Source organism: Stigmatopora nigra, chromosome 23, assembly GCF_051989575.1.
Source record: "Stigmatopora nigra isolate UIUO_SnigA chromosome 23, RoL_Snig_1.1, whole genome shotgun sequence".
Classification (NCBI taxonomy): Eukaryota; Metazoa; Chordata; class Actinopteri; order Syngnathiformes; family Syngnathidae; genus Stigmatopora; species Stigmatopora nigra.
Window position 1 is genome coordinate 1,556,737 of NC_135530.1, and position 19,990 is coordinate 1,576,726.

The 19,990-nt window shown below is 39.2% G+C and overlaps 2 protein-coding genes and 2 long non-coding RNA genes across 8 annotated transcripts; 2 read left to right on the forward strand and 2 right to left on the reverse strand.

Annotated features, from left to right (window-relative positions):
* The first annotated feature begins 676 nt into the window (after positions 1–676).
* LOC144181566 (uncharacterized) lies at positions 677–4,156 on the forward strand. Of its 3 annotated transcripts, none has more exons than XM_077710130.1 (2): positions 677–801; positions 1,345–4,156. In XM_077710130.1, the coding sequence occupies exon 2, from the start codon at positions 1,413–1,415 to the stop codon at positions 3,312–3,314; it is 1,902 nt and encodes a 633-aa protein (XP_077566256.1). In that variant the 5' UTR covers positions 677–801; positions 1,345–1,412; the 3' UTR covers positions 3,315–4,156. The 3 variants fall into 3 exon arrangements, with proteins under 3 accessions (XP_077566256.1, XP_077566257.1, XP_077566258.1); XM_077710131.1 differs by having other exon boundaries at positions 696–801; positions 1,367–4,156; XM_077710132.1 differs by lacking the exon at positions 677–801 and adding an exon at positions 951–981.
* Positions 4,157–4,227: 71 nt separating this feature from the next.
* LOC144181338 (uncharacterized) lies at positions 4,228–6,264 on the forward strand. 3 transcript variants are annotated; one of them, XR_013324658.1, is made up of 5 exons: positions 4,228–5,600; positions 5,709–5,757; positions 5,872–5,917; positions 6,035–6,095; positions 6,227–6,264. It is a non-coding gene; the product is annotated as an uncharacterized LOC144181338 (long non-coding RNA). The 3 variants fall into 3 exon arrangements; XR_013324657.1 differs by lacking the exon at positions 5,709–5,757 and having other exon boundaries at positions 5,869–5,917; XR_013324656.1 differs by lacking the exon at positions 5,709–5,757.
* A 5,821-nt stretch (positions 6,265–12,085) lies between these two features.
* LOC144181491 (uncharacterized) lies at positions 12,086–12,556 on the reverse strand. Its single transcript, XR_013324685.1, has 2 exons — positions 12,466–12,556; positions 12,086–12,384 (listed from the first exon to the last, which is right to left on the reverse strand). It is a non-coding gene; the product is annotated as an uncharacterized LOC144181491 (long non-coding RNA).
* Positions 12,557–12,567: 11 nt separating this feature from the next.
* On the reverse strand, positions 12,568–19,211 carry LOC144181581 (uncharacterized). The gene is made up of 11 exons (XM_077710158.1): positions 19,087–19,211; positions 14,274–18,544; positions 14,106–14,154; positions 13,929–13,989; positions 13,762–13,798; positions 13,574–13,610; positions 13,169–13,188; positions 13,031–13,051; positions 12,881–12,933; positions 12,746–12,765; positions 12,568–12,617 (listed from the first exon to the last, which is right to left on the reverse strand). Exons 2-11 carry the CDS (start codon positions 14,616–14,618, stop codon positions 12,568–12,570), a joined length of 693 nt encoding a protein of 230 aa, XP_077566284.1. The 5' UTR covers positions 14,619–18,544; positions 19,087–19,211.
* Between the last annotated feature and the right edge of the window lie 779 nt (positions 19,212–19,990).

Sequence of the window (19,990 nt, forward strand, 5' to 3'; positions counted from 1 at the left end):
ACCATTTTCAATTGAATTTGAACCTGACAGATCTCCAATCCATATATATTGCAGACATATGGTAAATAAATGGTCAGGGAAAATGTATGATGACACAGAAATATTTGGAAAAAAAAGCCTTAATATACAGTGTGCTTGTTTTCTGGAAGTTTCCACTGTTTGTAAATCCAGCTGGCAGTTTTAGAAAGCGATAATGATAACATATTTTATCTCCTGAATGCCACACATTAGTCATAATGGTTGGGCTCGAGTCATTTTCGTTTCCTAAAAATCAAAAAGTCAATATAGTACATATTGACTTTTTGATTTTTATGAATAGAAAATGACTAGAGTCCAACCATTATGACTAATGTGTGGCATCCAGGAGCTAAAATGTAATATAAATATGCTTGCTAAAACTGTCATTATTACATGATTACATTACATATAAATATGTGTGTGTAATGGTAATAATGCATATATATGTGTACTAATAGATTATTTATAAACTTCTGTATTCCGTTTTATTGGTTAAAGATACGTACACATCTCTTTGGTTGCTATATAAAAAGCTCGGGTCTATTTTACGGTGCCAATATAATTCCGCTTTTCAAAATAAATCCTTCAATGGTTCAATAATTATTCGTACCGCTTTATTTTGCAGGGGTTGCAAGGATGCTAGAACCTATAACGACGGCCAACTAACTATGCTTGCCAGTCAATCGCAGGGCACGGAGAAAAGTAAACACTGATTAACTTCTATTAACTTCAGCTGGTGGGCCATATGCACACTGTATCTCAGACCTGTTGGACGCCAGTCAGGTATAAGAGTAGTTATAACAATAATTTTAATGTCTTGCGAGTTAGTTAATTATTATAATGAACAAGTATGCGTTTATTTTTATGTCTTACGAGTTGCTTACTTGTTATAGTAAACAAGTGTGCCTTTATTTTAAGCTGAAAATCGCCATGGAGAGCTCCGCTAAGCAAGCATTGGTTAAGGTTAAACCTCAAGCTTAAATTTTAAGGTTATTTTTTTTAAATTATGAGTTGTGAAAGTATTCATAAAAACCGAGTGGTGTTCCTAACGCGGTGTTTATAGTTACGGGATTCCAACTGTCTTTTTTTTATGGAAATATTATTCTAATGAGCAATTCGCATAAGGCTAGCGCTAGCTGCGAGTGGCTAATCGCTACGGAAGCCGCGAGTGGCTAATCCCTACACTAGCAGGGAGTCCAATAGTGTTTCTTACTGTAGCTATACTTTGTGGATGCTAAATGAGCGTTAGTTAAGCTAATGTTCTTACTCCTATGATTTTGTTTGTAAAAATATGGCAGACTTAACTCTGTTTATGTGGCTTTTCAGGTATGGACGGACAGGTAAGTAGGTATGGACGGACAGGTAAGTAGGTATGGACGGACAGGTAAGTAGGTATGGACGGACAGGTAAGTAGGTATGGACACTCGCGTGGAATTTTGGACACTTTTCTCCCCAGTGGAGTTTTGGACACTTTTGGACACTCACGTGGAATTTTGGACACTTTTGGACACTCACGTGGATTTTGGACACTTTTCTCCCCAGTGGAGTTTTGGACACTTTTGGACACTCACGTGGAATTTTGGACACTCACGTGGAATTTTGGACACTTTTGGACACTCACGTGGATTTTTGGACACTCACGTGGATTTTGGACACTTTTCTCCCCAGTGGAGTTTTGGACACTTTTGGACACTCACGTGGAATTTTGGACACTTTTGGACACTCACGTGGATTTTGGACACTTTTCTCCCCAGTGGAGTTTTGGACACTTTTGGACACTCACGTGGAATTTTGGACAATTTTGGACACTCACGTGGAATTTTGGACACTTTTGGACACTCACGTGGATTTTTGGACACTTTTGGACACTCACGTGGATTTTTGGACACTTTTGGACACTCACGTGGAATTTTGGACACTTTTGGACACTCACGTGGATTTTTGGACACTTTTGGACACTCACGTGGAATTTTGGACACTTTTGGACACTCACGTGGATTTTGGACACTTTTCTCCCCAGTGGAGTTTTGGACACTTTTGGACACTCACGTGGAATTTTGGACACTTTTGGACACTCACGTGGAATTTTGGACACTCACGTGGATTTTGGACACTTTTGGACACTCACGTGGATTTTTGGACACTCACGTGGATTTTGGACACTTTTCTCCCCAGTGGAGTTTTGGACACTTTTGGACACTCACGTGGAATTTTGGACACTTTTGGACACTCACGTGGATTTTTGGACACTTTTGGACACTCACGTGGATTTTTGGACACTCACGTGGATTTTTGGACACTTTTGGACACTCACGTGGATTTTGGACACTTTTCTCCCCAGTGGAGTTTTGGACACTTTTGGACACTCACGTGGATTTTTGGACACTTTTGGACACTCACGTGGATTTTTGGACACTTTTGGACACTCACGTGGAATTTTGGACACTTTTGGACACTCACGTGGATTTTGGACACTTTTCTCCCCAGTGGAGTTTTGGACACTTTTGGACACTCACGTGGATTTTTGGACACTTTTGGACACTCACGTGGATTTTTGGACACTTTTGGACACTCACGTGGATTTTTGGACACTTTTGGACACTCACGTGAATTTTTGGACACTTTTGGACACTCACGTGGATTTTGGACACTTTTCTCCCCAGTGGAGTTTTGGACACTTTTGGACACTCACGTGGATTTTTGGACACTTTTGGACACTCACGTGGAATTTTGGACACTTTTGGACACTCACGTGGATTTTTGGACACTTTTGGACACTCACGTGGATTTTTGGACACTTTTGGACACTCACGTGGATTTTTGGACACTCACGTGGATTTTTGGACACTTTTGGACACTCACGTGGAATTTTGGACACTTTTGGACACTCACGTGGAATTTTGGACACTTTTGGACACTCACGTGGAATTTTGGACACTTTTGTCCCCAGTGGAGTTTTGGACACTTTTGGACACTCACGTGGACTTTTGGACACTCACGTGGATTTTTGGACACTTTTGGACACTCACGTGGAATTTTGGACACTTTTGGACACTCACGTGGACTTTTGGACACTCACGTGGATTTTTGGACACTTTTGGACACTCACGTGGAATTTTGGACACTTTTGGACACTCACGTGGAATTTTGGACACTTTTGGACACTCACGTGGAATTTTGGACACTCACGTGAAATTTTGGACACTTTTGGACACTCACGTGGAATTTTGGACACTTTTCTCCTCCGTCGTTTTAGGTATGGACAAACGGGTAAGTATGTATGGACAAACAGGTAAGTAGGTATGGACATCATGGACGCCCGACATGGATGGACGCGCAAGGCAGTGGAGTTTTGGACACTCACGTGGACTTTTTGGACACTCACGTGGAATTTTGGACACTTTTGGACACTCACGTGGAATTTTGGACACTTTTGGACACCCACGTGGATTTTTGGACACTTTTGGACACTCACGTGGATTTTTGGACACTTTTGGACACTCACGTGGAATTTTGGACACTTTTGGACAATCACGTGGACTTTTTGGACACTCACGTGGAATTTTGGACACTCACGTGGAATTTTGGACACTTTTGGACACTCACGTGGATTTTTGGACACTTTTGGACAATCACGTGGATTTTTGGACACTCACGTGGATTTTTGGACACTTTTGGACACTCACGTGGAATTTTGGACACTTTTCTCCCCAGTGGAGTTTTGGACACTTTTGGACACTCACGTGGAATTTTGGACACTTTTGTACACTCACGTGGAATTTTGGACACTTTTCTCCCCAGTGGAGTTTTGGACACTTTTGGACACTCACGTGGATTTTTGGACACTTTTGGACACTCACGTGGAATTTTGGACACTTTTGGACACTCACGTGGAATTTTGGACACTTTTCTCCCCAGTGGAGTTTTGGACACTTTTGGACACTCACGTGGAATTTTGGACACTTTTGGACACTCACGTGGAATTTTGGACACTTTTCTCCCCAGTGGAGTTTTGGACACTTTTGGACACTCACGTGGAATTTTGGACACTTTTGGACACTCACGTGGAATTTTGGACACTTTTGGACACTCACGTGGAATTTTGGACACTTTTGGACACTCACGTGGATTTTTGGACACTTTTGGACACACGTGAATTTTTGGACACTTTTGGACACTCACGTGGATTTTGGACACTCACGTGGATTTTGGACACTTTTCTCCCCAGTGGAGTTTTGGACACTTTTGGACACTCACGTGGATTTTTGGACACTTTTGGACACTCACGTGGAATTTTGGACACTTTTGGACACTCACGTGGAATTTTGGACACTTTTCTCCCCAGTGGAGTTTTGGACACTTTTGGACACTCACGTGGAATTTTGGACACTTTTGGACACTCACGTGGAATTTTGGACACTTTTCTCCCCAGTGGAGTTTTGGACACTTTTGGACACTCACGTGGAATTTTGGACACTTTTCTCCCCAGTGGAGTTTTGGACACTTTTGGACACTCACGTGGATTTTTGGACACTTTTGGACACTCACGTGGAATTTTGGACACTTTTCTCCCCAGTGGAGTTTTGGACACTTTTGGACACTCACGTGGATTTTTGGACACTTTTGGACACTCACGTGGAATTTTGGACACTTTTCTCCCCAGTGGAGTTTTGGACACTTTTCTCCCCAGTGGAGTTTTGGACACTTTTGGACACTCACGTGGAATTTTGGACACTTTTGGACACTCACGTGGAATTTTGGACACTTTTCTCCCCAGTGGAGTTTTGGACACTTACGTGAACTTTTGGACATTCACGTGGACTATTGGACACTTCTCCCTAGTGGAGTATTGGACACCTCCCTAGTGGAGTTTTGGACACTTACGTGAACTTTTGGACATTCACGTGGACTATTGGACACTTCTCCCTAGTGGAGTTTTGGACACTTACGTGAACTTTTGGACATTCACGTGGACTATTGGACACTTCTCCCTAGTGGAGTTTTGGACACTTACGTGAACTTTTGGACATTCACGTGGACTATTGGACACTTCTCCCTAGTGGAGTATTGGACACCTCCCTAGTGGAGTTTTGGACACTTACGTGAACTTTTGGACATTCACGTGGACTATTGGACACTTCTCCCTAGTGGAGTATTGGACACCTCCCTAGTGGAGTATTGGACACTTTTCCTCGTCGTTTTAGGCATCGTTGGACAGGTAGGTACGAACAGGTAGGCAAGGTCGGTATGGATGGACGGCTTGGACGGACGCATGGACGGACGGCTTGGACGGACGCATGGACGGACGGCCTGGACGGACGGCCTGGACGGACGGCCTGGACGGGCGGCATGGACGGGCGGCATGGACGGACGGAATGGACGGGCGGCATGGACGGACGGCATGGACGGGCGGCATGGACGGGCGGCATGGACGGGCGGCATGGACGGGCGGCATGGATGTACAGCTCGGAAAGTTGGATGGACACCAGGGACAGACGGCCGAGATGGACGGCTCAGACAGTCGGATGGACACCAGGGACAGACGGCCGGGATGGACGGCAGGGTCGGACAGAGGGATCAAGGTGAGTGCAAAATTTAGCACGTGGCTAAAAATTGAATACATTTTTTTGGAAAACGTTCAAAGACTTAACTTTTTTTTCCCCCCCCCGTGGACTTTTGGGCATGGACAGATGGCTGGGACGGCAGAGACGGACGGCAGGGATGGACAGAAGGATCAAGGTGATTGCAAATTTCTGCACACTTTGCTAAAAATATTATTTGAACATTTTCAAAGACTTAACTTTTTTACTTCTGGACTTTTGGGCATGGATGGACGACATGGATGGACAGCAGGCAAGGACACCAGGGACAGACAGCAGGGACAGACAGAGGGATGAAGGTGAGTGCAAAATTCAGCACATTTTGCTCAAAAAAATCTGAATTAATTTATTGAAAAATTTTAAAAGACTTAACTTTTTCTTTCCTCCGGACTTTTGGGCATGGATGGACGGCACAGATGGACGGCGTGGACGGACGGCAGGCAGGGACAGACGGCAGGGTTGGACAGAGGCATCAAGGTGAGTGCAAAATTCAGCACACTTTGCTTAAAAAAAAAATCATCTATTTATTAGAAATCTTTCAAAGACTTACCATTTTGTCTTCTTCCATGGACTTTTGGGCATGAATGGACGGCATGGACGAACGGCAGTTGGGGACAGACGGCATGGACAGACAGAGGGAACAAGGTGAGTGCAAAATTCAGGACACTTTGCTAAAAAAAATCCGAATTTTTTGGACATTTTTCAAAGACTTAACATTGTTTCTTCTTCCATGGACTTTTGGGCATGGATGGACGTTATGGATGTCCATGGACTTTTGGGCATGGATGGACGGCAGGCGGGGACAGGCGGCATGGACAGACAGAGGGATCAAGGTGAGTGCAAAATTCAGCACATTTTGCTTAAAAAATCAGATTTTCTTGGAACATTTTTCAAAGACTTACCATTATTTCTTCTTCCATGGACGTTTTGGCATGGATGGACGGCTGGCAGGGACACACGGCAGGATCAAGGTGAGCGCAAAATTTAGCACAATTTGCTAAAAAATCTTAATGAATTTTTTTGGAACATTTTCAAAGACTTAACATTTTTTTCTTCCATGGACTTTTTGGCATGGATGGACGGCAGGGACACATGGCAGGATGAAGGTGAGTGCAAAATTCTGCACATTTTGCTAAAAAATCTGATTTTTTTGGAACATTTTCAAAGATTTAACATTTGTTTTCTTCCATGGACTTTTTGGCATGGATGGACGGCTGGCAGGGACACACGGCAGGATCAAGGTGAGTGCAGAATTCAGCACATTTTGCTAAAAAAAACAGAATTTTTTGGAACATTTTCAAAGATTTAACATTTTTTTTCTTCCATGGACTTTTTGGCATGGATGGACGGCAGGGACACACGGCAGGATGAAGGTGAGTGCAAAATTCAGCACATTTTGCTAAAAAAAACTGATTTTTTTTTGGAACATTTTCAAAGATTTAACATTTTTTTCCTACCTTGGACTTTTTGGCATGGATGGACGGCATGGATGGACGGCTGGCAGGGACAGACGGCAGGATCAAAGTGAGTGCAAAATTCAGCACATTTTGCTTAAAAAACAGATTTTTTTGGAACATTTTCAAAGATTTAACATTTTTTTCCTACTTTGGACTTTTTGGCATGGATGGACGGCATGGATGGACGGCTGGCAGGGACAGACGGCAGGATCAAAGTGAGTGCAAAATTCAGCACATTTTGCTAAAAAAAAACAGATTTTTTTTGGAACATTTTCAAAGATTTAACATTTTTTTTCCTACCATGGACTTTTCGGGATGGATGGACGGCATGGACAGAGACAACTGGAGTAAGTCGGCCTCGCCCGCCGGCCCGTGGCGTCGTCCAATCGCAAGCAGAGATCATTCCACCTGTGTTTCCTCTCTTTCAGTGTCTTGAGGCCCTGTCGATGGTGTTATTGACTGACGGCCATGTTACGGCAGGCACTGGCACAAGTGATGCGATGTATCCATCACAGCAAATGGCCGACAAAACTGAAATTTGGGAATACGTTACTGTGTATGATGACAATTAGGCTTTTAATGATTGGATGAGGATGATGACAATCAAGCCTGTGTCTGAACAGTTCAACAAACCCTCAGTTTCTGTTGCTTTGCGCCATTTGCCTCTGGATTTTGAGGGAATTGATCCCATCCCTAAAAGGAAAAAAAGATAGGGTTGTTAGGAAAAATACAATTGTGAATCAGAAGACATATCAACAAGACGCGGAGGAAGACACGCCATACAGGGAAGTTCCGCTCCCCCCTTAGCAATAGCATTTGACCATCGCAAGTTATGAAAATTTGATATTAAATATGATTTTGTTGTTCTTTTTTCAGACCAGACATGCAACGCAGGTGAATTTCGAGTCCACATCAAGACGACGGATTTCCACCAACTATTTGAATTTGAATAATAAAAGGGGGGATCTTGGGGGTTTGTTCTGACATTACTATAAACCTTTTGTTCAAAAGATGATAGTATAGTAAAGTAAGGCAATTTTCTTATAAATACGACATAGTATATTAAAGTAAAACTATATTCATTAAAATACAATATAATATATCAAAGTAAATCTTTTTCTTAAAAATACAACATAGTATATTAAAGTAAAACTTCATTCTTAAAGGTATGACATAGTATATTAAAATAAAGTTTGATTCTTAAAAATATGACAGAGTATATTAAAGTAAAACTATATTCCTTAAAATACAATATAATATATTAAAGTAAATCTTTTTCTTAAAAATACAACATAGTATATTAAAGTAAGACTTTATTCTTAAAGGTATGACATATTATATTAAAATAAAGTTTTATTTCTTAAAAATTAAACAGTATATTAAAGTCAAACTATATTCCTTAAAATACGATATAATATATTAAAGTAAATATTTTTCTTAAAAATACAACATAGTATAATAAAGTAAAACTTTATTCTTAAAGGTATGACATAGAATATTAAAACAAAGTTTTATTCTTAAAACTACGACATAGTATATTAAGGTAAAACTATATTCCTTAAAATACAATATAATATATTAAAGTAAATCTTTTTCTTAAAAATACAACAGTATATTAAAGTAAGACTTTATTCTTAAAAGTGACATAGTATATTAAAATAAAGTTTTATTCTTAAAAATAAAACAGTATATTAAAGTAAAACTATTCCTTAAAATACAATATAATATATTAAAGTAAATCTTTTTCTTAAAAATACAACATAGTATATTAAAGTAAGACTTTATTCTTAAAAGTATGACATAATATATTAAAATAAAGTTTTATTCTTTAAAATACGACATAGTATATTAAAGTAAAACTATTTCTTAAAAATACAACATAGTATATTCAAATAAAACTTTATTCTTAAAGGTATGACATAGTATATTAAAATAAAGTTTTATTCTTAAAAATAAAACAGTATATTGAAGTAAAACTATACTCCTTAAAATATTACATAATATATTAAAGTAGATCTTTTTCTTAAAAATACAACATAGTATATTCAAATAAAACTATTCTTAAAGGTATGACATAGTATATTACAATAAAGTTTTATTCTTTAAAATACGTAAAACTATATTCCTTAAAATACAATATAATATATTAAAATAAATCTTTTTCTTAAAAATATAACATAGTATATTAAAGTAAAGGACACGTACATTTCGGGAGGGGAAAAAAAAACATCCTGATTCCAGCTCGTTCGTCATTGGGTGAAAAGAGCACGTGGTTGTGTTGTTGTCGCAGTGCTTTGTGGGTAACGTAGTTTCTGAGGAAGATTCGATTTGTAAAGCACAAGTTGCGTTTAAACCCCATTTATTTTGAGTTGAAAATATATTTACACTTGAATATTTTTAAGTGATTTTTTGAGTCCGATTCAGTTTCAGCAACCAAAATGAGGCTGTTTAAGCGGCAGCCGGCGGCCACGGTAACTCTGTCCTCTCTTGTTCGTTTTGTGTTTTGCTGCTTTTATGTTTTAATGATTTGATGTTTCCATTTACTTTGATTTGCTTTGTACTTTGTGTTTTTGCTTTGCTGTTCTGTGGGTTTCCAGTTTTTGTCCAACATTGCAAGGTCTTTTTGAGTCCGATTCAGTTACCGCAACCCAAATGGCGCTGTTTAAGCAGCAGCCGGCGGCCACGGTAGCTCTGTCCACTCTTGTTCGTTTTGTGTTTTTGCTGCTTTTATGCTTTAATGATTTGATGATTCCATTTACTTTGATTTGCTTTGTACTTTGTGCTTTTGCTTTGCAGTTCTGTCTAATCACCCTCTTGCTACTGCCACAATGTAATTTCCCGAATACGGGACGAATAAAGTTATCCATTCCAATCCAATTTATAATTCTTATATGAGCATATTTCTTAACTAAAAGAAGACCCAGAGAAATATAGTCAAACAAAAATACAAACAACTCAACATATAACTGATAAATTCATTTATTATGTTGCGTGAGACATTTACGAACATTAAATGTGCAAATGACAATGCGTCTGCCCTGAAAATTAGGCCTTTTTCCTATATTTGCAAGTATCTGGGTTGTTGTTTTTCTATTTATATCTAATTTGGAGTAGTCATTTTAAGGAATATAGTTTTACTTTAATATACTGTTTTATTTTTAAGAATAAAACTTTATTTTAATATACTATGTCATAACTTTAAGAATAAAGTTTTATTTGAATATACTATGTTGTATTTTTAAGAAAAAGATTTACTTTAATATACTATGTCATATTTTAAAGAATAAAACTTTATTTTAATATACTATGTCACTTTTAAGAATAAAGTCTTACTTTAATTTACTATGTTGTATTTTTAAGAAAAAGATTTACTTTAATATATTATATTGTATTTTAAGGAATATAGTTTTACTTTAATATACTATGTCGTATTTTAAAGAATAAAACTTTATTTTAATATACTATGTCATACTTTTAAGAATAAAGTCTTTAATATACTATGTTGTATTTTTAAGAAAAAGATTTACTTTAATATATTATATTGTATTTTAAGGAATATAGTTTTACTTTATAATACTGTTTTATTTTTAAGAATAAAACTTTATTTTAATATACTATGTCACTTTTAAGAATAAAGTCTTACTTTAATATACTATGTTGTATTTTTAAGAAAAATATTTACTTTAATATATTATATTGTATTTTAAGGAATATAGTTTTACCTTAATATACTATGTCGTATTTTAAAGAATAAAACATTATTTTAATATACTATGTCATACCTTTAAGAATACAGTCTTACTTTAATATACTATGTTGTGTTTTTAAGAAAAAGATCTACTTTAATATATTATATAGTATTTTAAGGAATATACTTTTACTTTAATATACTGTTTTATTTTTAAGAATAAAACTTTATTTTAATATACTATGTCACTTTTAAGAATAAAGTCTTACTTTAATATACTATGTTGTATTTTTAAGAAAAAGATTTACTTTAATATATTATATTGTATTTTAAGGAATATAGTTTTACCTTAATATACTATGTCGTAGTTTTAAGAATAAAACTTTGTTTTAATATTCTATGTCATACCTTTAAGAATAAAGTTTTACTTAATTATACTATGTTGTATTTTTAAGAAAAATATTTACTTTAATATATTATATCGTATTTTAAGGAATATAGTTTTACTTTAATATACTGTTTTATTTTTAAGAGATAAAACTTTATTTTATAATACTATGTCATACCTTTAAGAATAAAGTTTTACTTTAATATACTATGTTGTATTTTTAATAAAAAGATTTACTTTAATATATTATATTGTATTTTAAGGAATAAAGTTTTACTTTAATATACTATGTCGTATTTTTAAGAATAAAACTTTATTTTAATATACTATGTCATACGTTTAAGAATAAAGTTTTACTTTAATATACTATGTTGTATTTTTAAGAAAAAGATTTACTTTAATATATTATATTGTATTTTAAGGAATATAGTTTTACTTTAATATACTATGTCGTATTTTTAAGAATAAAACTTTATTTTAATATACTATGTCATACCTTTAAGAATAAAGTTTTACTTTAAAATACTATGTTGTATTTTTAAGAAAAAGATTTACTTTAATATATTATATTGTATTTTAAGGAATATAGTTTTACTTTAATATACTATGTTTTATTTTTAAGATAAATGCCTTACTTTACTATACTATCATCTTTTTAACAAAAGGTTTATAGTAATGTCAGAACAAACCCCCAAGATCCCCCCTTTTATTATTCAAATTCAAATAGTTGGTGGAAATCCGTCGTCTTGATGTGGACTCGAAATTCACCTGCGTTGCATGTCTGGTCTGAAAAAAGAACAACAAAATCATATTTAATATCAAATTTTCATAACTTGCGATAGTCAAATGCTATTGCTAAGGGGGGAGCGGAACTTCCCTGTATAGCATGTCTTCCTCCGCGTCTTGTTGAGATGTCTTCTGATCCACATTTGTATTTTTACTAACAACCCTATCTTTTTTTCCTTTTAGGGATGGACTAAATTCCCTCAAAATCCAGAGGAAATGGCGCACAGCAACAGAAACTGAGGGTTTGTTGAACTGTTCAGACACAGGCTTGATTGTCATCATCCTCATCCAATCATTAAAAGCCTAATTGTCATCATACACAGTAACGTATTCCCAAATTTCAGTTTCGTCGGCCATTTGCTGTGATGGATACATCGCATCACTTGTGCCAGTGCCTGCCGTAACATGGCCGCCAGTCAATAACACCATCGACAGGGCCTCAAGACACTGAAAGAGAGGAAACACAGGTGGAATGATCTCTGCTTGCGATTGGACGACGCCACGGGCCGGCGGGCGAGGCCGACTTACTCCAGTTGTCTCTGTCCATGCCGTCCATCCATCCCGAAAAGTCCATGGTAGGAAAAAAAATGTTAAATCTTTGAAAATGTTCCAAAAAAAATCTGTTTTTTTTTAGCAAAATGTGCTGAATTTTGCACTCACTTTGATCCTGCCGTCTGTCCCTGCCAGCCGTCCATCCATGCCGTCCATCCATGCCAAAAAGTCCAAGGTAAAAAAAAAATGTTAAATCTTTGAAAATGTTCCAAAAAAATCTGTTTTTTTAGCAAAATGTGCTGAATTTTGCACTCACTTTGATCCTGCCGTCTGTCCCTGCCAGCCGTCCATCCATGCCAAAAAGTCCAAGGTAGGAAAAAAATGTTAAATCTTTGAAAATGTTCCAAAAAAATCTGTTTTTTAAGCAAAATGTGCTGAATTTTGCACTCACTTTGATCCTGCCGTCTGTCCCTGCCAGCCGTCCATCCATGCCGTCCATCCATGCCAAAAAGTCCAAGGTAGGAAAAAAATGTTAAATCTTTGAAAATGTTCCAAAAAAAAATCTGTTTTTTTTAGCAAAATGTGCTGAATTTTGCACTCACTTTGATCCTGCCGTCTGTCCCTGCCAGCCGTCCATCCATGCCGAAAAGTCCATGGTAGGAAAAAACATGTTAAATCTTTGAAAATGTTCCAAAAAAATCTGTTTTTTTTAGCAAAATGTGCTGAATTCTGCACTCACCTTGATCCTGCCGTCTGTCCCTGCCAGCCGTCCATCCATGCCAAAAAGTCCATGGAAGAAAACAAATGTTAAATCTTTGAAAATGTTCCAAAAAAATCAGATTTTTTAGCAAAATGTGCAGAATTTTGCACTCACCTTCATCCTGCCGTGTGTCCCTGCCGTCCATCCATGCCAAAAAGTCCATGGAAGAAAAAAAATGTTAAGTCTTTGAAAATGTTCCAGAACAATTCATTAAGATTTTTTAGCAAAGTGTGCTGAATTTTGCGCTCACCTTGATCCTGCCGTGTGTCCATGCCGTCCATCCATGCCAAAAAGTCCATGGAAGAAGAAATAATGGTAAGTCTTTGAAAAATGTTCCAAGAAAATCTGATTTTTTAAGCAAAATGTGCTGAATTTTGCACTCACCTTGATCCCTCTGTCTGTCCATGCCGCCTGTCCCCGCCTGCCGTCCATCCATGCCCAAAAGTCCATGGACATCCATACCGTCCATCCATGCCCAAAAGTCCATGAAAGAAGAAACAATGTTAAGTCTTTGAAAAATGTCCAAAAAAAATCGTATTTTTTTAGCAAAGTGTCCTGAATTTTGTACTCACCTTGTTCCCTCTGTCTGTCCATGCCGTCTGTCCCCAACTGCTGTTCGTCCATGCCGTCCATTCATGCCCAAAAGTCCATGGAAGAAGACAAAATGGTAAGTCTTTGAAAGATTTCTAATAAATAGATGAATTTTTTTTAAGCAAAGTGTGCTGAATTTTGCACTCACCTTGATGCCTCTGTCCAACCCTGCCGTCTGTCCCTGCCTGCCGTCCGTCCACGCCGTCCATCTGTGCCGTCCATCCATGCCAAAAGTCCGGAGGAAAGAAAAAGTTAAGTCTTTTAAAATTTTTCAATAAATTAATTCAGATTTTTTTTAGCAAAATGTGCTGAATTTTGCACTCACCTTCATCCCTCTGTCTGTCCCTGCTGTCTGTCCCTGGTGTCCTTGCCTGCTGTCCATCCATGCCGTCCATCCATGCCCAAAAGTCCAGAAGTAAAAAAGTTAAGTCTTTGAATGTTTTCCAAAAAAATGTATTCAATTTTTTAGCCACGTGCTAAATTTTGCACTCACCTTGATCCCTCTGTCCGACCCTGCCGTCCATCCCGGCCGTCTGTCCCTGGTATCCATCCGACTGTCTGAGCCGTCCATCTCGGCCATCTGTCCCTGGTGTCCATCCAACTTTCCGAGCTGTACATCCATGCCGCCCGTCCATGCCGTCCGTCCATGCCGTCCGTCCATGCCGTCCGTCCATGCCGTCCGTCCATGCCGTCCGTCCATGCCGTCCGTCCATGCCGTCCGTCCATGCCGTCCGTCCATGCCGTCCGTCCATGCCGTCCGTGCATGCCGCCCGTCCAGGCCGTCCGTCCAGGCCGTCCGTCCAGGCCGTCCGTCCATGCGTCCGTCCAAGCCGTCCATCCATACCGACCTTGCCTACCTGTTCGTACCTACCTGTCCGTCGATGCCTAAAACGACGAGGAAAAGTGTCCAATACTCCACTAGGGAGGTGTCCAATACTCCACTAGGGAGGTGTCCAATACTCCACTAGGGAGAAGTGTCCAATAGTCCACGTGAATGTCCAAAAGTTCACGTAAGTGTCCAAAACTCCACTAGGGAGGTGTCCAAAACTCCACTAGGGAGGTGTCCAAAACTCCACTAGGGAGAAGTGTCCAATAGTCCACGTGAATGTCCAAAAGTTCACGTAAGTGTCCAAAACTCCACTAGGGAGGTGTCCAAAACTCCACTAGGGAGGTGTCCAATACTCCACCATGGAGAAGTGTCCAATAGTCCACGTGAATGTCCAAAAGTTCACGTAAGTGTCCAAAACTCCACTAGGGAGGTGTCCAAAACTCCACTAGGGAGGTGTCCAATACTCCACCATGGAGAAGTGTCCAATAGTCCACGTGAATGTCCAAAAGTCCACGTAGGTGTCCAAAACTCCACTGGGGAGAAAAGTGTCCAAAATTCCACGTGAGTGTCCAAAAGTGTCCAAAATTCCACGTGAGTGTCCAAAAGTGTCCAAAACTCCACTGGGGAGACAAGTGTCCAAAATTCCACGTGAGTGTCCAAAAGTGTCCAAAATTCCACGTGAGTGTCCAAAAGTGTCCAAAATTCCACGTGAGTGTCCAAAAGTGTCCAAAACTCCACTGGGGAGAAAAGTGTCCAAAATTCCACGTGAGTGTCCAAAAGTGTCCAAAATTCCACGTGAGTGTCCAAAATTCCACGTGAGTGTCCAAAAGTGTCCAAAACTCCACTGGGGAGAAAAGTGTCCAAAATCCACGTGAGTGTCCAAAAGTGTCCAAAATTCCACGTGAGTGTCCAAAAGTGTCCAAAATTCCACGTGAGTGTCCAAAAGTCCACGTGAGTGTCCAAAAGTGTCCAAAACTCCACTGGGGACAAAAGTGTCCAAAATTCCACGTGAGTGTCCAAAAGTGTCCAAAAATCCACGTGAGTGTCCAAAAGTGTCCAAAACTCCACTGGGGAGAAAAGTGTCCAAAATTCCACGTGAGTGTCCAAAAGTGTCCAAAATTCCACGTGAGTGTCCAAAAGTGTCCAATACTCCACTGGGGAGAAAAGTGTCCAAAATTCCACGTGAGTGTCCAAAAGTGTCCAAAATTCCACGTGAGTGTCCAAAAGTGTCCAAAACTCCACTGGGGAGAAAAGTGTCCAAAATTCCACGTGAGTGTCCAAAAGTGTCCAAAATTCCACGTGAGTGTCCAAAAGTGTCCAAAATTCCACGTGAGTGTCCAAAAGTGTCCAAAAATCCACGTGAGTGTCCAAAAGTGTCCAAAATTCCACTGGGGAGAAAAGTGTCCAAAATTCCACGTGAGTGTCCAAAAGTGTCCAAAATTCCACGTGAGTGTCCAAAAGTGTCCAAAATTCCACGTGAGTGTCCAAAAGTGTCCAAAATTCCACGTGAGTGTCCAAAAGTCCACGTGAGTGTCCAAAAGTGTCCAAAACTCCACTGGGGACAAAAGTGTCCAAAATTCCACGTGAGTGTCCAAAAGTGTCCAAAAATCCACGTGAGTGTCCAAAAGTGTCCAAAACTCCACTGGGGAGAAAAGTGTCCAAAATTCCACGTGAGTGTCCAAAAGTGTCCAAAATTCCACGTGAGTGTCCAAAAGTGTCCAAAAATCCACGTGAGTGTCCAAAAGTGTCCAAAACTCCACTGGGGAGAAAAGTGTCCAAAATTTCACGTGAGTGTCCAAAAGTGTCCAAAAATCCATGTGAGTGTCCAAAAGTGTCCAAAAATCCACGTGATTGTCCAAAAGTGTCCAAAAATCCACGTGAGTGTCCAAAAGTGTCCAAAATTCCACGTGAGTGTCCAAAATTCCACGTGAGTGTCCAAAAAGTCCACGTGATTGTCCAAAAGTGTCCAAAATTCCACGTGAGTGTCCAAAAGTGTCCAAAAATCCACGTGAGTGTCCAAAAGTGTCCAAAAATCCACGTGGGTGTCCAAAAGTGTCCAAAATTCCACGTGAGTGTCCAAAAGTGTCCAAAATTCCACGTGAGTGTCCAAAAAGTCCACGTGAGTGTCCAAAACTCCACTGCCTTGCGCGTCCATCCATGTCGGGCGTCCATGATGTCCATACCTACTTACCTGTTTGTCCATACATACTTACCCGTTTGTCCATACCTAAAACGACGGAGGAGAAAAGTGTCCAAAATTCCACGTGAGTGTCCAAAAGTGTCCAAAATTTCACGTGAGTGTCCAAAATTCCACGTGAGTGTCCAAAAGTGTCCAAAATTCCACGTGAGTGTCCAAAAGTGTCCAAAATTCCACGTGAGTGTCCAAAAGTGTCCAAAATTCCACGTGAGTGTCCAAAAGTGTCCAAAAATCCACGTGAGTGTCCAAAAGTCCACGTGAGTGTCCAAAAGTGTCCAAAACTCCACTGGGGACAAAAGTGTCCAAAATTCCACGTGAGTGTCCAAAAGTGTCCAAAATTCCACGTGAGTGTCCAAAAGTGTCCAAAAATCCACGTGAGTGTCCAAAAGTGTCCAAAAATCCACGTGAGTGTCCAAAAGTGTCCAAAAATCCACGTGAGTGTCCAAAAATCCACGTGAGTGTCCAAAAGTGTCCAAAACTCCACTGGGGAGAAAAGTGTCCAAAATCCACGTGAGTGTCCAAAAGTGTCCAAAAATCCACGTGAGTGTCCAAAAGTGTCCAAAAATCCACGTGAGTGTCCAAAAGTGTCCAAAACTCCACTGGGGAGAAAAGTGTCCAAAATCCACGTGAGTGTCCAAAAGTGTCCAAAATTCCACGTGAGTGTCCAAAAGTGTCCAAAAATCCACGTGAGTGTCCAAAAGTGTCCAAAAATCCACGTGAGTGTCCAAAAGTGTCCAAAACTCCACTGGGGAGAAAAGTGTCCAAAATCCACGTGAGTGTCCAAAAGTGTCCAAAATTCCACGTGAGTGTCCAAAAGTGTCCAAAAATCCACGTGAGTGTCCAAAAATCCACGTGAGTGTCCAAAAGTGTCCAAAAATCCACGTGAGTGTCCAAAAGTGTCCAAAATTCCACGTGAGTGTCCAAAAGTGTCCAAAACTCCACTGGGGAGAAAAGTGTCCAAAATCCACGTGAGTGTCCAAAAATCCACGTGAGTGTCCAAAAGTGTCCAAAATCCACGTGAGTGTCCAAAATTCCACGTGAGTGTCCAAAAGTGTCCAAAACTCCACTGGGGAGAAAAGTGTCCAAAATCCACGTGAGTGTCCAAAAGTGTCCAAAATTCCACGTGAGTGTCCAAAAGTGTCCAAAAATCCACGTGAGTGTCCAAAAGTGTCCAAAATTCCACGTGAGTGTCCAAAAGTGTCCAAAAATCCACGTGAGTGTCCAAAAGTGTCCAAAAATCCACGTGAATGTCCAAAAGTGTCCAAAATTCCACGTGAGTGTCCAAAATTGTCCAAAATTCCACGTGAGTGTCCAAAAGTGTCCAAAACTCCACTGGGGAGAAAAGTGTCCAAAATCCACGTGAGTGTCCAAAAGTGTCCAAAATTCCACGTGAGTGTCCAAAAGTGTCCAAAACTCCACTGGGGAGAAAAGTGTCCAAAATCCACGTGAGTGTCCAAAAATCCACGTGAGTGTCCAAAAGTGTCCAAAATTCCACGTGAGTGTCCAAAATTCCACGTGAGTGTCCAAAAGTGTCCAAAACTCCACTGGGGAGAAAAGTGTCCAAAATCCACGTGAGTGTCCAAAAGTGTCCAAAATTCCACGTGAGTGTCCAAAAGTGTCCAAAACTCCACTGGGGAGAAAAGTGTCCAAAATTCCACGCGAGTGTCCATACCTACTTACCTGTCCGTCCATACCTACTTACCTGTCCGTCCATACCTACTTACCTGTCCGTCCATACCTGAAAAGCCACATAAACAGAGTTAAGTCTGCCATATTTTTACAAACAAAATCATAGGAGTAAGAACATTAGCTTAACTAACGCTCATTTAGCATCCACAAAGTATAGCTACAGTAAGAAACACTATTGGACTCCCTGCTAGTGTAGGGATTAGCCACTCGCGGCTTCCGTAGCGATTAGCCACTCGCAGCTAGCGCTAGCCTTATGCGAATTGCTCATTAGAATAATATTTCCATAAAAAAAAGACAGTTGGAATCCCGTAACTATAAACACCGCGTTAGGAACACCACTCGGTTTTTATGAATACTTTCACAACTCATAATTTAAAAAAATAACCTTAAAATTTAAGCTTGAGGTTTAACCTTAACCAATGCTTGCTTAGCGGAGCTCTCCATGGCGATTTTCATCTTAAAATAAAGGCACACTTGTTTACTATAACAAGTAAGCAACTCGTAAGACATAAAAATAAACGCATACTTGTTCATTATAATAATTAACTAACTCGCAAGACATTAAAATTATTGTTATAACTACTCTTATACCTGACTGGCGTCCAACAGGTCTGAGATACAGTGTGCATATGGCCCACCAGCTGAAGTTAATAGAAGTTAATCAGTGTTTACTTTTCTCCGTGCCCTGCGATTGACTGGCAAGCATAGTTAGTTGGCCGTCGTTATAGGTTCTAGCATCCTTGCAACCCCTGCAAAATAAAGCGGTACGAATAATTATTGAATCATTGAAGGATTTATTTTGAAAAGCGGAATTATATTGGCACCGAAAGATAGACCCGAGCTTTTTATATAGCTACCAAAGAGATGTGTACGTATCTCAAACCCATAAAACGGAATACAGAAGTTTATAAATAATCTATTAGTACACATATATATGCATTATTACCATTACACACACATATTTATATGTAATGTAATCATGTAATAATGACAGTTTTAGCAAGCATAATTATATAACATTTTAGCTCCTGGATGCCACACATTAGTCATAATGGTTGGACTCTAGTCATTTTCTATTCATAAAAATCAAAAAGTCAATATGTACTATATTGACTTTTTGATTTTTAGGAAACGAAAATGACTCGAGCCCAACCATTATGACTAATGTGTGGCATTCAGGAGCTAAAATATGTTATCATTATCGCTTTCTAAAACTGCCAGCTGGATTTACAAACAGTGGAAACTTCCAGAAAACAAGCACACTGTATATTAAGGCTTTTTTTTTCCAAATATTTCTCTGTCATCATACATTTTCCCTGACCATTTATTTACCATATGTCTGCAATATATATGGATTGGAGATCTGTCAGGTTCAAGTTCAATTGAAAAAGGTCCTTGATGGAGGCGATTGTTTATTTTTGTTAGAGGTCACTCTAAATGCATCCATATTTTCGTTCATTAATTCATTCTTTCCTCCTGAACAGCAACACAGACA